Source organism: Limulus polyphemus, unplaced genomic scaffold (genome assembly GCF_000517525.1).
Source record: "Limulus polyphemus unplaced genomic scaffold, Limulus_polyphemus-2.1.2 Scaffold399, whole genome shotgun sequence".
Classification (NCBI taxonomy): domain Eukaryota; kingdom Metazoa; phylum Arthropoda; class Merostomata; order Xiphosura; family Limulidae; genus Limulus; species Limulus polyphemus.
The window spans coordinates 451,157-469,274 of NW_013666009.1; the positions used below are offsets into that span (position 1 = coordinate 451,157).

General features: G+C 30.2%; 1 protein-coding gene across 4 annotated transcripts in view; it reads right to left on the bottom strand.

The window, feature by feature from the left end:
• LOC106457974 (putative extracellular sulfatase Sulf-1 homolog) overlaps positions 1–18,118 on the bottom strand; it is a 90,534-nt gene that overhangs the window by 26,030 nt on the left and 46,386 nt on the right. For all 4 annotated transcript variants that reach the window (XM_022384074.1, XM_013917421.2, XM_013917422.2 and 1 more), the window contains exons 5-12: positions 17,844–17,994; positions 16,386–16,561; positions 14,602–14,730; positions 14,255–14,326; positions 11,946–12,060; positions 9,424–9,700; positions 7,619–7,752; positions 655–957 (exon numbers count right to left, since the gene is read on the bottom strand). In XM_022384074.1, the coding sequence (XP_022239782.1) occupies positions 655–957; positions 7,619–7,752; positions 9,424–9,700; positions 11,946–12,060; positions 14,255–14,326; positions 14,602–14,730; positions 16,386–16,561; positions 17,844–17,994 (1,357 nt within the window). The remainder of the gene's footprint in view (positions 1–654; positions 958–7,618; positions 7,753–9,423; positions 9,701–11,945; positions 12,061–14,254; positions 14,327–14,601; positions 14,731–16,385; positions 16,562–17,843; positions 17,995–18,118) is intronic.

The following is an 18,118-nucleotide window of genomic DNA, read 5'->3' on the forward strand; positions in this document are numbered from 1 at the left end:
TAACAGAACAGGTATATTACCATCTAAGACAGGAACCTCTTGTAACAAAACCAGTATATTACCATCTAAGACAGGAACCTCTTGTAACAGAACAGGTATATTACCATCTAAGACAGGAACCTCTTGTAACAGAACAGGTATATTACCATCTAAGACAGGAACCTCTTGTAACAGAACAGGTATATTACCATCTAAGACAGAAACCCATCTAAAACAGGTACCTCTTGTAACAGAACAGGTATATTACCATCTAAAACAGGTACCTCTTGTAACAGAACAGGTATATTACCATCTAAAACAGAAACATCTGGCAACAGAACCAGTATATTACTATCTAAAACAGATACCTCTTGTAACAAAACTATTATATTACTATCTAAAACAGGTAACTCTTGTAACAAAACTATTATATTACTATCTAAAACAGGTAACTCTTGTAACAAAACTATTATATTACTATCTAAAACAGGTAACTCTTGTAACAAAACTATTATATTACTATCTAAAACAGGTAACTCTTGTAACACTATCTAAAACAGGTACCTCTGGTAACAGAAATACTACTTTACTGTCTATAACAGATAGCTATGGCAATGCAACTAGTACCGTGGTAACAAAACTACAACTTTGGTTGCTGTTAGTTTAATTTCATACCTTCAGTTCCAAAAGCTTATATTTCAGGTCTTTGATTGCTACATCAATTTGATTTTTATTTTTCCTCCATATCTTTTGGTCATAATAAACTGGGTCCACACAAATTACTGAATTGTTTGAGAGAGCCACACAACCAGGTGAATAGAAGTTAGAATGATACACGTGTGATTGTGAAAGTTTAGACACAGATCTTTCAGAAATTCTATGCTTAGTGTTTCTATACACAAGTTCTCCACTATCACCAGACTCGGAACTGCTAAGATCATCTTCACCATACCATTTGATTTCAGTACTGGAGTTGCCCTGAAAGCAAGAAGTTTGGATGTAGCAGACTTTGTTACTGCTTGCAATTAAAAAGGGGATTTTCATGTACAAAGTTTTAGATGGAGTACAATTTCTGATACTGCATTGCAGGTCTATACTAAATAAGTTTACTGAAATAAAACAAAACTATAGAAACTTTAAATACACTTAATAACAATAATATCTATTAAATACAATAAACTGTTTTTCTCTTTTTTGAATAAACGTTTTCCGACATTTCAGGCTATAAAGAATTACAAATATTTTCTTGGCAAACTTCTAGTACATAAACATAGAAAAATTTCAAGAGAAATATTTCTTCTACCACTGCTGCTTAAGCTCATTATATAAAGTATATGTGTACATTTCTATAAATGTATATAGAATCAGGACCTATATATCCAGAATGTATCTTTATTAGTTCAATATTTTGTTTTAATAGCTTCATCAGGAGCTATCAATATCTTAAGTTCACTAATGAGCTAATAAAGATACATTTTGGAGATACAAGTCAAGATTTTTTTTTGTGTTTTAAACCTAGGGTGAAATAAACTTTCATACATGCTGCACAGTTATACAGAAAAATGTACTTGCATTTTAACTAAAAACAATTTGGAAATGCCCAAAAGTTTTGCGCTGTATACATATTTACAATGTCTTCACTAAATAATCTGTGAAGTTTATTGAAAAAGTTGTTTAATTTGCAGTAAAATTAAAAGAGAAAAACTTCAGACGATGATAATTACTTTAAAACTGCAATTTAAATAGACACATGAGGATGATAAAATAGAAAAATAAGCCACTTAGTTAAGGTGACACACATTACAAAGAAAATATACAGAACTCAGTAAGCTCTGAAAACATCAAAACTGTAATTCTTCTTATGTATTCATAGAGAAAATAAAAATAAAAACAGGACAAATCAGAAAAGTTACCTGCAGAGGGTTAAATTGCTTGCAAGACCTGAACATGGTAACTCTCAGGGAGTATGATCCTCCACAAAATATGACATTTACAGACTTCAAATATAGAGGTTGCTAAAATATACATGGAGATGTAGCCTATAGTAGCTTTAAAATTATTAATAGGTATTAACTTACCCTCCACTAGGTGTAGATCTGGGGGGGGGGGGCTGATGTACCCCTGTCTATACAATAGGTACAGGTAACTTCTGTTGTAATAATTATTTTTCCCACTTAAATTTGTGGGTTTTTGAAATCAAAGATCTAAAGTTGTTTAAACTTACTTAATGTAAATTTTGTTGATTTAAGTCCGAGCAGATCATGTAATTTGTCACTTGGAGAAACTTCTAACTTAATATACAATTATGCTGTCACAAAACACATACATACAAATATGTGTATCATGTATATTTACTTGTGAATAAATCAATAGTTCTGATACTATCAAATGTATTAATTGTAAATAGGTAATAAATTCAGCATTATAAAACAATAATGAAATTAGTACAAATCAAACATTCAAAATCAAAAATATTTTCCATCACCAGTCTTTGTTGTCATTATTAACTCGTAACAGATCATATGTCTGATCATAGCTCTCAAACGCATTGAATCTTGTCTAATAGATGGAATATCCTCAAACACAGATGTCAAACTAGCCAACAACTATAGAGAATTAGTTAGGGGGTTAGCAGGTGAGTGCTTGAACCCACAACTCCTACTGCCTTTTGCTGTCTGCAGCCAGTTGTGGGAAGGCAGTTACCCTTAACATTTAGATATAGCCTTAAAGTAGATATAAAACACAATAAATTTTTACAATGTAAAACTCCCAACATCCACCCTTTTCTTTCAAATTATAAGATGTACAAAAAGGCAAATCACCCCAACAAATAAGCCAAAATATTCTTGTAGTAGAAATAACCACCCTATATTTCTACAATTTATATCCAGCCCTCCACCCTTTCACTTAATAATTACAAAGAAATGTTAAACAGAATTAAAAACCATTACCTTAATAGTTCTTAAACTCTCATCCTCCTCCCTTTTTCTTAATAATTTGTTCAAGTATAAAACATGCGAGCTGAGACAAGCCCAGCTACCTGAAGTTGGTCTTCCCATCCTGGTATACTGAACAAATGCCTGAATAATTTATGATGTCCAAAAAACACAAAGGTTCAAGAAATCAATATAAAACTATAAAAACTATAACCCAAGCACTCTCAAAAGGTGGACCTTTTGAAGGCACTCAGGTTACAGTGTTTTTGTTGTTTTAAATATTTTAAGGTTAGTTATTATAAGCCAAGGATGGCCCAGAGTAACTAAAAACCTCTATGTTCTACACAAGGTAGTTTTTATGATCAAGAAAACTTACTTTTCAACAATTTTATATTTATTATAAAAGAGTATAAGCATCTTATTTATCTGGAAGTCTTTATAACCATTATTTTTCAATTTATTTATGAATAATTGAATGTTATCCATAAAAGCATTACTATTGTTAATTTTTTTCAAATTGAGAAATAATTCCTTTTAGAAGTATAGACAGGACAACACTATTAATGGTGGGCATACCAAGGATGGGTAAATCAAATTATTTTATTTTATCAAAAATAGTCAACTGTACTCTACCTTCTACAAAATTAATGTTTAAATCTAGGTATTGTGTATGAATATCATTATTATTGCCTCTTTCTATTACAAGTTCTTTTGGATATATTTGATTTGGATTAAAATTTATGATGTTGACAGATTAAATCATCTATGTAATGGAAAGTATAGTTATATAAATTGGAGTTTAGTACCTGTTTCAGAAATGAACAGGTACAAGTTGGCCATGTTTGAAGAGAAATTACCACCCATCAGAATACCCACAGTTTGCTTATACACTTGTTCATTAAAAGTGATATAATTGTTATAGATGCAAAAATTAAGTATATTTTTTACACTGATGCTTAACGAACTTAAATTTTGGAATAATTATTTCTGTATCAACAAACTCATCAAGTAGATCATTAAAAACCCTGACTAAATATTTCAAATCTATTTTAGTTTGTTCGTTTGTCTGTAATTATGCACAAAGCTACACAATGGGCTATCTGTGCTCTGCCCACCACGGGTATCGAAACCCGGTTTCTAGCGTTGTAAGTGCACAGACATACTGCTGTGCCACTGGGGGGCACTATTTTAGTACATAATGTATTAAATTCATAGGAATAGAAATGGCTGTTTTTAAAGAACTTAAGATGGTTAAACATTCCAAAACTGGAATATTGTTTTTAATAGTCCAAAATTAGTGGTTTGAATCATTTGATGACAGCAACTATTTTTTCAAACAAGACATCTAGAATGTTATTAAGTACAACAGAAATAGATTTTGTAACTGTGTTTAAAGAGTTTGTGATAAGCCTGAACTTAATGGGGGTTTTTATGCAATTTTGGAGTTGCATATAAAAGTGGTAAGTTAGAACAGGTAGAATCTATATATATTCCATTTTGATGGCTTTTTTAAATTGGTTACAAGTATTTTTTTATTTAAGGTGCTTTTTTGAAAATATGTTTGGTGTATTAACTTCATTAGTTAAAATTTGTGCATATAATATTTTACATACAAAACCAAAATTATAAACAGCTTTACCAATAGGGGTAATAATAAATTATTCTTAGATTTCTATGGTTTTGTTTCTAAAGATATTGAAAGAAATGTCTGTCTTGTATTTAGATTAAGTTTAAACTTTTTAACCTGTTTTTTACTGAATTAATAAAAAAATTTCCATATAAAAAAAGAAACAGTGGATAATGATATTTTTTACTAATTTTAATATAATTATCAATATTTTTTCCAAATCTTAAGTTTTCACTGTCTTTTTTAAAATTCAAAATTTAGTACCTTTTTTCTAAAGTTAGTTTTAAGTCCTTATCTTTTACGATCTGCAAGTTACCTGTAACATTATGATTATGAAAGGTTATGGCTAGAGCTTTTCCATTATGAGTCAACGATGACAACAAGGACTGGTAATGGAAAAATAAATATTGATTTTTTAGTCTCAATTTGAACATTTGTGTGTGTGTAAGATCAATAATATTATAATAAGTTTATAACTTGATACCACAGTAAGTGGAAACTCATAAGAATAAAAACATTTATATATGTGTAGATAATATCCATTTTGCCCCAGAACTGTTCATTGCATTTACGTTATATCCAGAATTTATTTAAATATTGTGAATTCCATCAAAGTTAGAGAATTCTGAGTTAGTTCACAGAGTGGATAAGCAGGAGAAAAATTTGGTACTGTGACTGCAGGATATTATATTAAACTGTTTTGTTATGTATTGCTCTTTATTTCTACTGTTGTGTTATCTAATTTTAAAAAAGCTTTGTGTAATTGAAAATGGAATTTTCCACAATTTGAACACTTAGACCTAAAGGAAGAGTCATTTGCTGAAGGAAGATGATTGTATGAGAGGGTCGTTAAGTCTCTCCTCAACTTTTGTCAAGAATGCAAAGATCTATGCCTTCTATCTCATTGCATCTGATAATTCAAGAAGAACAGTCACTGATGCCTGGTGTACCCAGAATGGCTGCTCATGTTCTTCCCCTGAGGATAAACCTCAAAGCAGGTGAACCATCAATGACTGAGGATCACTGCAATGGTATGGTATCTAGAGTCCAAGACCAAATGAGACAGTCTATGTATGACTCACAGATTTTTTGCTAGCCAGAATGACCCAACTCCAGCTTTGGTCACTCCAAGAAAAACCACCACTCAGGTCATTCACCACAAACTTCCTTCTGGCAAATGGAGATAAACTGGACATGACTGGAGAGTTGACTCTCCAGTTATGTCTATGAAGTACTGCTCACCAAACAAAGATAGGCATTGCTAACATCTGTTCTGGCACAGGCAGGACATGCATGAGTTTGCATATAAACAGCTAGGAAAGGCCACATGTGAGAGACGATGTGGCATGACAAGGCAGTGAAGAAACAATGCACTAGAGTGTAAACTGGGTGTGACTTTGGTACATGTCTGCATCACAAAAGCTTCTCTACTCCACCTGAAGAGAACCTCATCTTGTGCTTCAGTAAGATGGTAAATTAATGTACGAGTTACAGTAGGCAAGAGCCACATGAAAGTGCACAGTACACATTGATCAGGTACATTTATGTAACCAATGATTCATGGGCAAGCCAGTTCATTAGAAAAGAATAACGTTGAGTTAGAGGAAAACAGAAACACTGTTTTATTCTACTCTGACCCAGAAGATGAGAAAGATCTAAGAGTACTGATCTGGCTGTTCAGGACAAGCCAGATGAGGAAGTCCTGAATCTAGGGATGAAAAACAGCTCCAACAGACATTTGAACTGATGATAATGTTCTCTTGATTGATATGACTGGAATTAAACTCGATACCTAAGAAGCTAGGTCAGCTGGTGTCAGTAGATAAAATGCCTAGTGAATGAACAGTTAGGAGCAACTGGAAATAATAGTTAAGAGTTTGTAAATGCAATTTAAATAGCATTGCAACTCTTGCTCTCCGAGCTATGAGGTAGTAATGTAAGGTACAATGTATGTACTACCTTGTATAATTAATTAAGAGTTAAGATGCTTTGTTGATCATAAGATCAATTGAACCAAAAGGTCTTTGCAGCCCTTACTTTCAAAGCTATTGAGCAAGGTTTCACTATAACAGATATCCATAAAATATTAGATGATAGCTGCTCAATTAATATAGTTCAGAATTGCTGGTATAAGTAGATGTAATGCCTAGTACATCAACAGTTTACACAACTAGATGTGAAAGGTTTGTTGTGACCCTTGCTTTACGAGTGCTTTCTGTGGTAAAATGTTATCCAGTGTTGCACAAGAACCACTCATCTGACCTAGTTGAGTAGCTAGACTTCTACAGATAATATTGTACGGTCTTTGTTAGCGTTTTTTGTTATTTAAAAAATGACTTTTCACTGTGTTTACATTGTAACCATTCTTTTTATTCCATTATCCAAAAATTTGTCAAATTCCGAATTACTTTGCAACAGATATCTTGTCAGATACCCTATTATTCAGTGGACCTATCCCATTGCTCTTAGGATAATCAGTTCGACCTGAATATACTAAAGTAGTATATGTACAGATCTAAAAGTTAAATGAAAATAATGATTACAAAAGTGGAATTTATTATTACTTTGAAACTTTAATTTTTGCAATGAGGACTATTAGCAATTTTGAAAAAAGAAATGTTGCATACTTGTTGAAGATATAGCTTAAAATATCAACTGATTCAATTTCTTTCTAATAAAGCTTGACATGTTTTGAAAAGTTAAAATTCTTCAGATTATAGTTCATTTATTGTATTGTAAAAGAAGTATTTGCTGTTTTAATATGGGAATAGCTTATATTCTCTAAAGTACATTTCACCAATACAGTATTTATACAGCATTCAATAATTTCACAGCAATACATCATAAGAAAAAAAAAACGAAAAGAAAGAAAAAAATGCTCACTTCACATGTAATAAATTTACTAACTTGATCATGTAAAAAATAGCATGTATGCAGTTTTCTTTTAAAAGATGAATACAAAAATATTTCTGAATCCTAAATCAGCAAGATATTTTCCCAATCTTAAACAACTACATTTATTAATTACCCACCTCTGATTTTACATCTTAAACTACTTCATTTATTAATTACCTACCTCTGAATTTACAGAGTTCTCAACAGTAAGATCCAACCAATGTGATAACTGTGTTACACCATCAAAACTCTTTACTGGCTTTTGACCAGAAGTATCTCTTATCTTGCGGGATCCAATGAAGATGGGTCTGAAGCCTTGCAGAATAAAACAAAACAAGAAAGTCCATATGCAAAAACACAGATACAAAATGTTAATGCTTCTTCATTATTTAGTTTGTATTTATACTACCACACAATGACATTATCAACAACAACTCAGAAGACTAAAGTGGCAATAGATAATCATTTTGTATTCAATAGCTATTATAACTTGTATATAAACTTAAACCGATCAGAAAACTAATGTTCTGTTACACACATACTGGCAATCAGGGGTTAAATTGGAGAAGTACAGTCCAGAATAGCATTCTGCATCTTGAAGATCCAAGCCATTAGCATTCCTGGCTTTCTGATTGGAATGTCAAAATGGGTAACAAAAGGAAGTTCCACCTTATTTCAAAATTCCAATTTAATCATTGATGGCAATAAAAAGATAAAAGTTGATGAAAACTTTTACCTTAACCATAGCAAAAAACAAAAATCATTTATAGTGGCTACCATAGATATGAAAGAGTACTAACTATTATAAAATCAAATGATTTTTTTTAAAGTATATATTGTGTGAAAATAAATCATATAAGATGTCACCTTTTCATGCCATAATTATTAAAAATGCCTTAAATATTTAGATTTATTTTTTGACTTGTATAAGTGTATCTATACTTTAATTATGTCTCCATAGAAACACCTTTTTTCTATTGGTTTAGGCTTTAAGGATTTATGTAGATCAAAGATCAAAACCCAAAAATGTATACTTTTGGCTCCTGTGCAGTCATATTTACACAATATAAATTTTCATACACACAACACACTGAGATGAAGAAGAAGAAGAAGAAAAAAAAAAGTTGGATTTGCTCATTTTAAGTCTTTCATACACACAAAATTTTTTTTGAACAATTTCATAGGATTTGGTACAAAGATACTTTTATACAGGTCCCACACACTAATGAATAAAAATAGGGGTTTTTGATAATTAGTCTGCTGTATCTCTGTCAAATTACATCATGAAATTTGATAACAAGATACCTTTTTACAGGTCCCATACATATGAATGACAGATATGGGGGGGGGGGGGGATCAAAAGGTTAAATAAACTCATAATTTTAGCGGGTTTGGTCAATCACTTAGTATTGTTTTGACCATTTTATATGGAGTTTGGTTTAAAGATACTTTTCTACAGGCAACACACACACATTGACAAACAAATATTGGACTTGTCCATTTTTAGTAACTATAAGGGGATATTTTTGATAATTACTTCATTGTATTTTAGCCAATTTACATGGGATTTGGTACAAAGAGACTGTTTTACAGGTCCAAGAAAGATATATAGACAATTTTGGAATTTTTGTCTTTTGCTCAATTTTTCAGTAAGGAAAGCACAATGTGGGGTTTTCATGAACTAACTTAAATAGGATTTGGTACAAAGATACCTTCTTGCAGGTCTCAAGCAGCAGTATAGTTTTCTTGATTTTTCTGCATTCTTCACAATTTTTCTGGTGTCAAAATTGGCCATGTTTGGATTGCATGGCAGAGACATGTTACATTTTCTAAAAGTATTCCCATATTATATCCCAAAACATGTTCTAAAATCAAGTATAAGGCAGCAATATACAACTTTCTATTTATTTCATACTGAAACACTAAACATGTTATTAATAAATAGTTAAAAAATGCCAATTCATTCAAAAATAAAAGGTACACCACCATGACGAACATGTTCCTTAAGAAATTTTCTCTGGAGTTTCCTTTCCTCTGCATTCATCGAAAACTCCCTGGTTGTATCACTCAAGAAATCAAAGGACACCTCACTCTGAACTCGTTGTTTGGCTTCTAAAGCTCTGTCTGTATACGGTCTGATAGTACCTTCATTTACACACCAACAGTTTTTTCTCCTCTTGTTTCTATTTCTTCTATGATGAGCATAAACATTACGACACTTTCGTACCCGCCAGCGATAACCATCACGTATACACTCCCATTTCTGTAAAGAATTTCAAAGTTTTAATGACAAAAATATTAAAAAGTAAAACAAAAAAATCTAGTTCCTGAGAAATTGAAAATGTTTGATAAAGCTGATTGTATATGTATTATACACATTAATGTAAAGTCAGAATTTTGGCAAGAAATTTAAAAACAATAAAATTATTGATGATTTTTAAGTTCCTACAACAAAACTGATAAGGATAAAACATCACAAGGTTTGTTGTGGATAACAATTACTACCAATATTTTTTTACCACATTTTTGCACAGTTTCCTAAGTAATGATGTTTAAAACAAAATATTATGAATATGATAATGAAATGATACTTCGCAAAAATTTAATTCATCTTTAAAAGTTCAAGGTTGAAGCACAAGTGAAGTCATATACAAGCACAGAAAACCCAATAAATTTCAAATAGGTATAATAAATATATTTTTAGTTGTTCTTTAATCAATAAAATTAATGAGAAACAAAATAAAAACAGGAAATATTAAGTAACAAATATGAATATATGATTTTTATCAGCACAATAAAAGGCCACATGCAGTAATGGAATCTACTGTTTTAGATTATGTGACCTTAAATTATTGATATGACATCACTGCAACAGAAAAATGGGCCTGAAAAATGCTAATAAATAAATATTATCACATAGGCATTGATACTATAATAGTAGTTATAATCATTTTGAAAGTTGCTTTCCTACATTTTTTTCTTCTTCTTTAGATATAGGAATAACTTTATAACGTTCTCAAACTGACAGAGTTAAATGCTGAACTTAACAGTGACTAAAATTGTCATTACTGATAAACTAAACACACATTCTAAGAAATTCAAGAAAATTCGCACTTTTAAGATAATACACTGGACATAACATTAAGTTTCATATTTTTTAATTACACATGATTTAGTTATATTAGATCCATATGCTAAAAACTGCATTAATAAGAAACCAGGATAAAAGGAATACATTATTAAAGAATATTGCAAGCAAACAAATAGTATGAAATGTGTGAATAATAAATGACCAACTACTTTATAATGGGACAAGTTATTTTATTTTAAAGCCAAATAACATAACCTTTCTTTACACAGCTCTGTAAACCTCCACAAAGATGCTTATGTGATAGTGTTTAATAGTAGTGTACTGCAAATAAAAATATTTTTAATGATAAGTAAAAAAGTATTAAAATATGGTAATGGCAACCTAAATGGCACTTTATTCAATACAAAGGCTAAACTATCAGGTCAGAGCTCCACAGTTCAGATATAGCTGTATCTGATGTTGAACTACTGACCAGAGGAAGGGTATCCAGTTAACAGCATCTGCCATTAGCAGCAAATAGAATTGACTATCAATTTTATAACACACCCACAGCTGAAGTGTGGATCATATCTAACAGAATCATGGTTCAAACCTCCAATCTGCAACCAGGCACACTAGAATGTGTTCAACCCACATTCTATTAGAATTAATACATTCTTTTAATTGTTGCTTAGGCTTACTTCTGTCATAATTGTATTATTATTTTCTCTTATTTACTATAATGTTCATTGGAATAAATACAATAAAACATAACAATGGATGTTAAAATTCCATAATTAATGTGTAAGTATGTTTGTATTTATAGATATGTGAGTACACACACACATATATGGCTTGGAATTTTAACAAAAAATGCTTATTGAACATACTGAAAAAATTTTAACATCATACATTTACTTCCAATCTCAGATGTTAATCATCTCAAAATGCACATTATCATGTAATATGATTTGTTTTATAACACAAGAATCACAATTTTGATCTTAAGATTCTTGCATGATCACTATCATGATCACTGATTTATAATTGGTACTTAACTACAGATTAAAGGGTAATTTAACATCCTTCTGAAATGAGTGATGGCTTATAAATTAATACAAGTTATGGAAGAACTAGTATTAGTAAAACAATAGTGGATGTCTCACTGAAGTAACTTATAGGAAAGTATAGCAGTTCTTAAAAGATACAGAAATCAAGGTTGTTTAATTTAACAAAAACATGTGCATGTCAGGTGTCTCATTCATTTAGTTGTAGAGTATCTTAGCTATGTTTCATGAATAAGAGTTTCCCATTATCCAGTCTATGTTGTCATGAATCTATCGAGTTGGTCATCCCTAAAGTTGACTTCCAAGCAGTACTGGCCATGGTGCCTAATCATAGTTACTAGATTGTTGAAATTAAATTGTCCTAGACTAACCTGGTAGGGCTGACATGGAGAAGAATACTCTTGATTTCCACATTTTTCTGCAATCATCTTTCGTTTACTGAATATTTTTTCTGGTTCAAATGTATTGAAGTCTTTGGTACCTTTCCTGGGTAACAATATTAAATATATCAAATCAAAATGTTTTGATGAATATGATGTCTAACAGTTTAAAAGAAAATTTTATCTATTGTTTGTTTGTTTTTTTAATTATGCACAAAGCTACACAAGGGCTATCTGTGCTCTGCCCACCACGGGTACTGAAACCAGGTTTCTAGCATTGTAAGTCCGCAGACATACCGCTGTGCCACTGGGGGGCATTTTATCTATTATCAATATGATCTTTAAAATTTGTTTTCTTACTCAAAAACTATGAAAGTTTAAAAAATAATAACTTTTGTTCAGATAAAATTGCTTCAAATCATGTGTAACATTAAATACAATTGGAAAAAGTACCTTATAATGTGTTGTGATGCACTTTTCTAAAGAGAAGTGCAACTTAATAATATAATGTTTTTTTTTTGCAAAAAACAATCAAATTACCACAAACCTTTTAAAAAGTAGCAATGCATACTTGCAGGGAAAACAATTAGGCTATTTTGAAATGGGCCTGAAAGCCAAAACTCATAAAAATCAATTATTCTGATAATTATTTTCAACTTTTTAAATGCTATAACTACAAATTATTTATAATCACAGAATTAAAAGTCCCACTTACCTTAATTCATTTATTCAAAAATTCTATTTAAATATAAAGTAATATTTACCTAAATACTAATTTTTTTTTTCACTACAGTAGTAATTTGTGGTTTCTTTTTCTCAATTTAACATTCAGTAATGGAAGATTCTTTTTTTCTCTGCCACTGTTTGTTTAATATATAAAACATTTGTTTTAGAAAACATTTACAAAAACAAATAAAAAGTCATTATTGAAACATATTGATGTTTCATTAAAAAATTAGTTCACTGCAATAATGGCTATTCCCACATATACCTTCAAATACAAATCAGGAATTCGTAGATATCCAATAATGCCAAAAACAGGGCATATTTCTGCCTAAAATAAAAAAAACTTTTTTAATTAATATAAATTATTACAGATGTCTTTGAAGGGTAGAATATATTAGAAAATATGTTATAAAACACACACACACGCAGATACATACATACATACATATATAATAAAACAGCAGTTGTTAAAAGTAATGAATACTTCAGAAAGCTAGCTCTGGCTGTTTGGAGTTTGCATTAAAAGTTCATATGAAAATTCGGAGTATGTACCACAAAACACAGCAGGTCTACAACCAACTTCATTTTAAAGATGTGAATTTTATATTATTTTTTCTCACTGTTTAATGTCAGTTTTTACATTTAGTCCTTGTCCTAAAATAATATAGAATTGTGAACTGCAAATAAATGACTTGCTGTCAATTTAGGGTAAAACATCATGTGGGTATGAAGTGTTTTTACACAACTGACTGCTGAAATTAAATGATCACGTTATGATGGAAGTTTTTGAACATACCTTATTAATTAAGCAACCCTGATTCCACCCTGACTGGATTCTGGCTCTTAATTTATTTAAAACAAAGAGTTGATAAAAAAAAAAAGTTGATATTTTGAAAGATGCAGTTTGTTATTGAAAATTTTAATGTAGAACTGAACTTTAAATCAAATTTCCTATCATTACTACCATTTGGGTCTTATATCCAAAATGGTTTTCTATGAGAAGAATACTGTCTTAGCCTTTTTATGACATTAATTTTGTTTTTGCTTATAAAAACAAGTAGAACTAAAACTAAGAAAAAAATTAGTTTCAATTTAACAGATCATTTCATCTTTGAAATTAAGCAAAACAAAGAACATTATACCAATAAATTAAAAAGAATTACCTAACTGTCTTCCAAATTACAAATTAAAATCATGTCTCTGAGCCATTAAATATCCGAGAAACATCACAAAAAACTACTGTTTCTAAAGTATACGATATTTTAAAAACTAACTAGAAACTGTAAAAGCAAACCTTGAAATTAGTACTCAGTAGCAAGTTAAGTTTAGCATTTGAACTTTTCAGTCAACAAAAATTTGTAATATTAGTAAGCAGCATTGCTACTTTATTTTTATATTCAAAACAAGTATGTGGCATTCATTTAAATAGGAAAAGTACAGAAGATACAAAAACAAGTTAAGTCAGCTATGATATTTTAAGTTTTATTGTCTATGCACATATACACAGTGACATTATGAGCATTTAACATTAAAAGGATCAACTATGATAGCTAATTTAAATAGAATATTCTTACCCTCTTTCAATAAGGAAACTTCCCCTCCAGCCCTTTTTAGGCTTTATTTCTTTTGTTGCTACCCTGGACTTGCTGGAAAAAGATTTTTTGAAATTACAGAAACATTATTCTAGAGACTAATTTCAAACTATCACAGGATAAATTACTATTTGGAAATTGCATATACTTGATAAAATATTCCAATTGTGTGCTGAATACTGATGCGTGACAATGTACAAAACAGAATAACAGTATAAACACAATTATTGCTGCCATTTTAAACAAAGTAACATACAGAAATAAAGAAAGAAATACCTTTAACCCTATGAAAATAATGTATTTCACTTTGCAGGTTTAATGTTACATACCTGAATTGTTCATAAGCATCTTTTAGTAGGGGTACTATGGACATTCCATCCATGTGTTCAGGTGGTACAACTCCTCCCAACTCTAGGAATGATGGAGCTAAATCTATGTTCAAAACAACGTCGGATATTCTGGAAACAGCAAAAAACCCATTATTTTAGCAATTGCAATGAATCTTATGAATATTATACTACAAAAAGAAAAATTTAATTGTATTATTTTTCCACTAAATAAGCAAATATTTCACTTATCTACAAGCATTATCAATAGCATATGTATCAGTATTACAAACAAGTCAGTTCCACTTGAATTTATTACCCAATAGTACACAGTTATCAAAATTTAAGAGAATTGCTTCTATCACCTTCTTGACCTAAGAAAAAAGCAACTGCTACAGTTTTGTCATCATAATAACATCATACAAGTTTGGTCAAAATGTTATTATCAGTAAAAAACCCTTATTTTAATTTACAGTGATATCTTCAGCTTGTGTGTTCATAAGTTAAACCTATCAAAGTTTCAACTTCATGATAACTTTAAACATATTTTCATAACACTTTGGTACTGATATAGTATTACACTTTTTTTTTGTAACTTTTGTATTTGAAATATTTAATCCAATGATTTCCAAGATATTGCAAGAGTTTCATCAAATGAAGAATAATATAAGAACATAAAAAGAAATTCACAAAAAAAAGGATTGCATGTGGCAGCAGAGGTGTTGTGCAAATCAAGGTATGTAGGTTAGGGTGTCATCAGTGAAGAAAGTTTGGAAACAGATTTAATCATTTTTAAAAAGTACACACTTTTCCTTTCTAGAAACCACCTCTCATTTATGTTGAAACATTCACTCAGTGATATGCAAGGTATATTTTCAAATACCTTGTATTTTAAATGATTACAAAATTATACGTGTTCCATATCAAAACAACTGACCACATCTATACTAAACTCCAAGTGCATTTGGAGCTATTATTATATGATCATAACTATTCTGCAATTATTTGAAACAAGTGGTACCAGATGTACAAATCCTTGAAAGGATGTTTGTGCTTTAACAGAGTTCACAGAAAAAGTCAAGAGAAAACAATAGGTTGGAAGCAAAATTGCAAATGTAAGTAATGATTTTATTTATTCATTAAAATAACTACATACTAGTAACCTTTCTACATGGCTGCTTCATTTACTCCTATACATAAAAAAAACATACCTAGTTCTATGAAAACTCATCATCAAGATTTTAGAAAGAAAAATTTCAACTTTATTGAATTAACAGATATTTGCAAACTATAATGAGAGATATTTTCACATAACAGATATACTAAGACATACAGAGATGTACTTCTTCAATCCCTCACCAACTTAGAAACAGAATACAACTTCAACATCTTGAAACTGATGGTAAGATGTAGTTTATACAGGTTAATAACCATCAAAACAAATTTAGAAAATAAACTTTCTGACCTGCAGTAAAAATACTAATCCAAGATTATGTATCCTCCAAATTTAAAACATTTGTATATAAAAAACAAAAAAACTGAATCACAGGAAGTGCTCCCAATCCACAATAAAGCTAACTTTCACCTTATCTTTCTGCAAAGATCTTCATGAACTTAATCTCATTTATATTTTACTAGAGTATCAATAAACTTAGCATTAACTGAGGTATACAAATATATTTGGGCAACTTTAGGCCAAAATCCAAAATATTTAAAAGTTTTGAGGTAAAAACAACTAATGAAGTGAGAAGAGACTCCTGTCTTATAAAAACAGATGTACTACTCACCGAACTCCTTTAGGAACAAAAGGTCCTCTCACTAAGAAAGGTACACGTACATCAAATTCAAATGGCTGTGATTTTCCTTTAATTAAGCCAAACTGCCCTAAATGATAGCCATGGTCAGATGTATAAAAGATATACGTATTTTCAAGTTCTTCAAGTTTCTTCAGCTCGTTGTACAGCTTAAAAAAAGAAATACCCAATTCATTCTCTATCTAATACTTCTAATAAAAAAACAGCTGAATCCATTTTATGTTAAAATAAAACCTCAGAATTAAAATATATACCAAAATTCTGAATTAAATTTTAAAACTAGAAACTATATATATAATAAAACAGAAGGGTTAATTTGTATAATTAGCTATATAATAAAAGAAAACTGAAAATATTTAAAAACAAAAGTCTTTAATCAATATTACCAAGCAGAAAAATATTTTTTACTTGTATAAACATGAAATATTACATAAATATTTTATAAAAAGCAATTAACAACTGAAGTGACCTTGTTTAGACAGAAGACTCACCATATACACTCTAATTTGAACCTTTACAATACCCAGAACTATTTTAGATGTACACAAGTTATTTGCCATTATAGTATGTTATAAACGTATTCAAATGCATCTCCAGTTTATTATATTCAATGTTTCTAAAGACAACAAAAAATTCTTAAGTTGTATCTATCCAAATATGCCATTTCTTAGCTCTGTGAGCTCCGATACATTAACAAACAAGTATTTCTGTTGCAAGAATAAAAATCTGAAAGCCTTTTTAGGATAAGATTTCATAGAAAGAAGACACATGGATAATTCACGGTTATTTCTACACAAGTACTAAATGGTTTAAGTCTTGTAAAAACATTACAAGAAAACCTTGACATCAGCTTTGACTGAAACCTTCACCCATATTAGTTGACAGGCCAGATAAACTGACATCATGTATCCATCTTCCTTATTTCAGATTTTCACTAACACTAACTGAAAATGAATTTTACAAGGACCTCTGGTCAATAAGGAAATAAGAAACTCAAAGCTCAGATGATTCTATCCAGAAGTAGCATTCAGAAATAGGATACTAATTAAAACAGACAATAATCTCTTTTTCACTCTCACTTCTGACCTTATATACATAACTTACTTCAAGAATTTTTCATCGTAGTAACTGATATGCTCATCATAATTTCTGTTTTTCCTCTCCTTCTCAGTATGTAGCACAACTGTGTTAAGTATCTGAGTCATGTAGTCTTATTTTGCCAGTTCATGAATTAGGAGTTTTCCAAAGTTAGCATAATCATGACAATTTTACAACAATTATAATAAATGTTTAGTTTTCAGTTACTTAAGCACTGTACCTAAACTTTAAACAATGTTCTATCTCTTTTTCATTCAAACTGTTAGAAATACAGTGCTAATAATGCTAATAAACATAGCTTAAAGTATTACTCATTTTTCTCTTTTCACTAACCTTTTCTATGGCATCATCTACAGACTGTAAGGTCTGGAGTCTTTTCGTGTGCAGAATATCTGTAAACTTCATATGAACAGGTTCCATGTTCCCAGTGTGACGAAGAATCCATTGTTTATCATTATTTGGAGCATAATTCCAACTTGGAGTCCTAAAAAATAAAAAAGTCTTTCATGATATACTGATAGTAAATTTATTTATTTTTTAAACGACTTTGAAAAGATGTCTACAAGAAAGACTGAATTAACGTTAAGAATGTTCAAAGAATTATACTA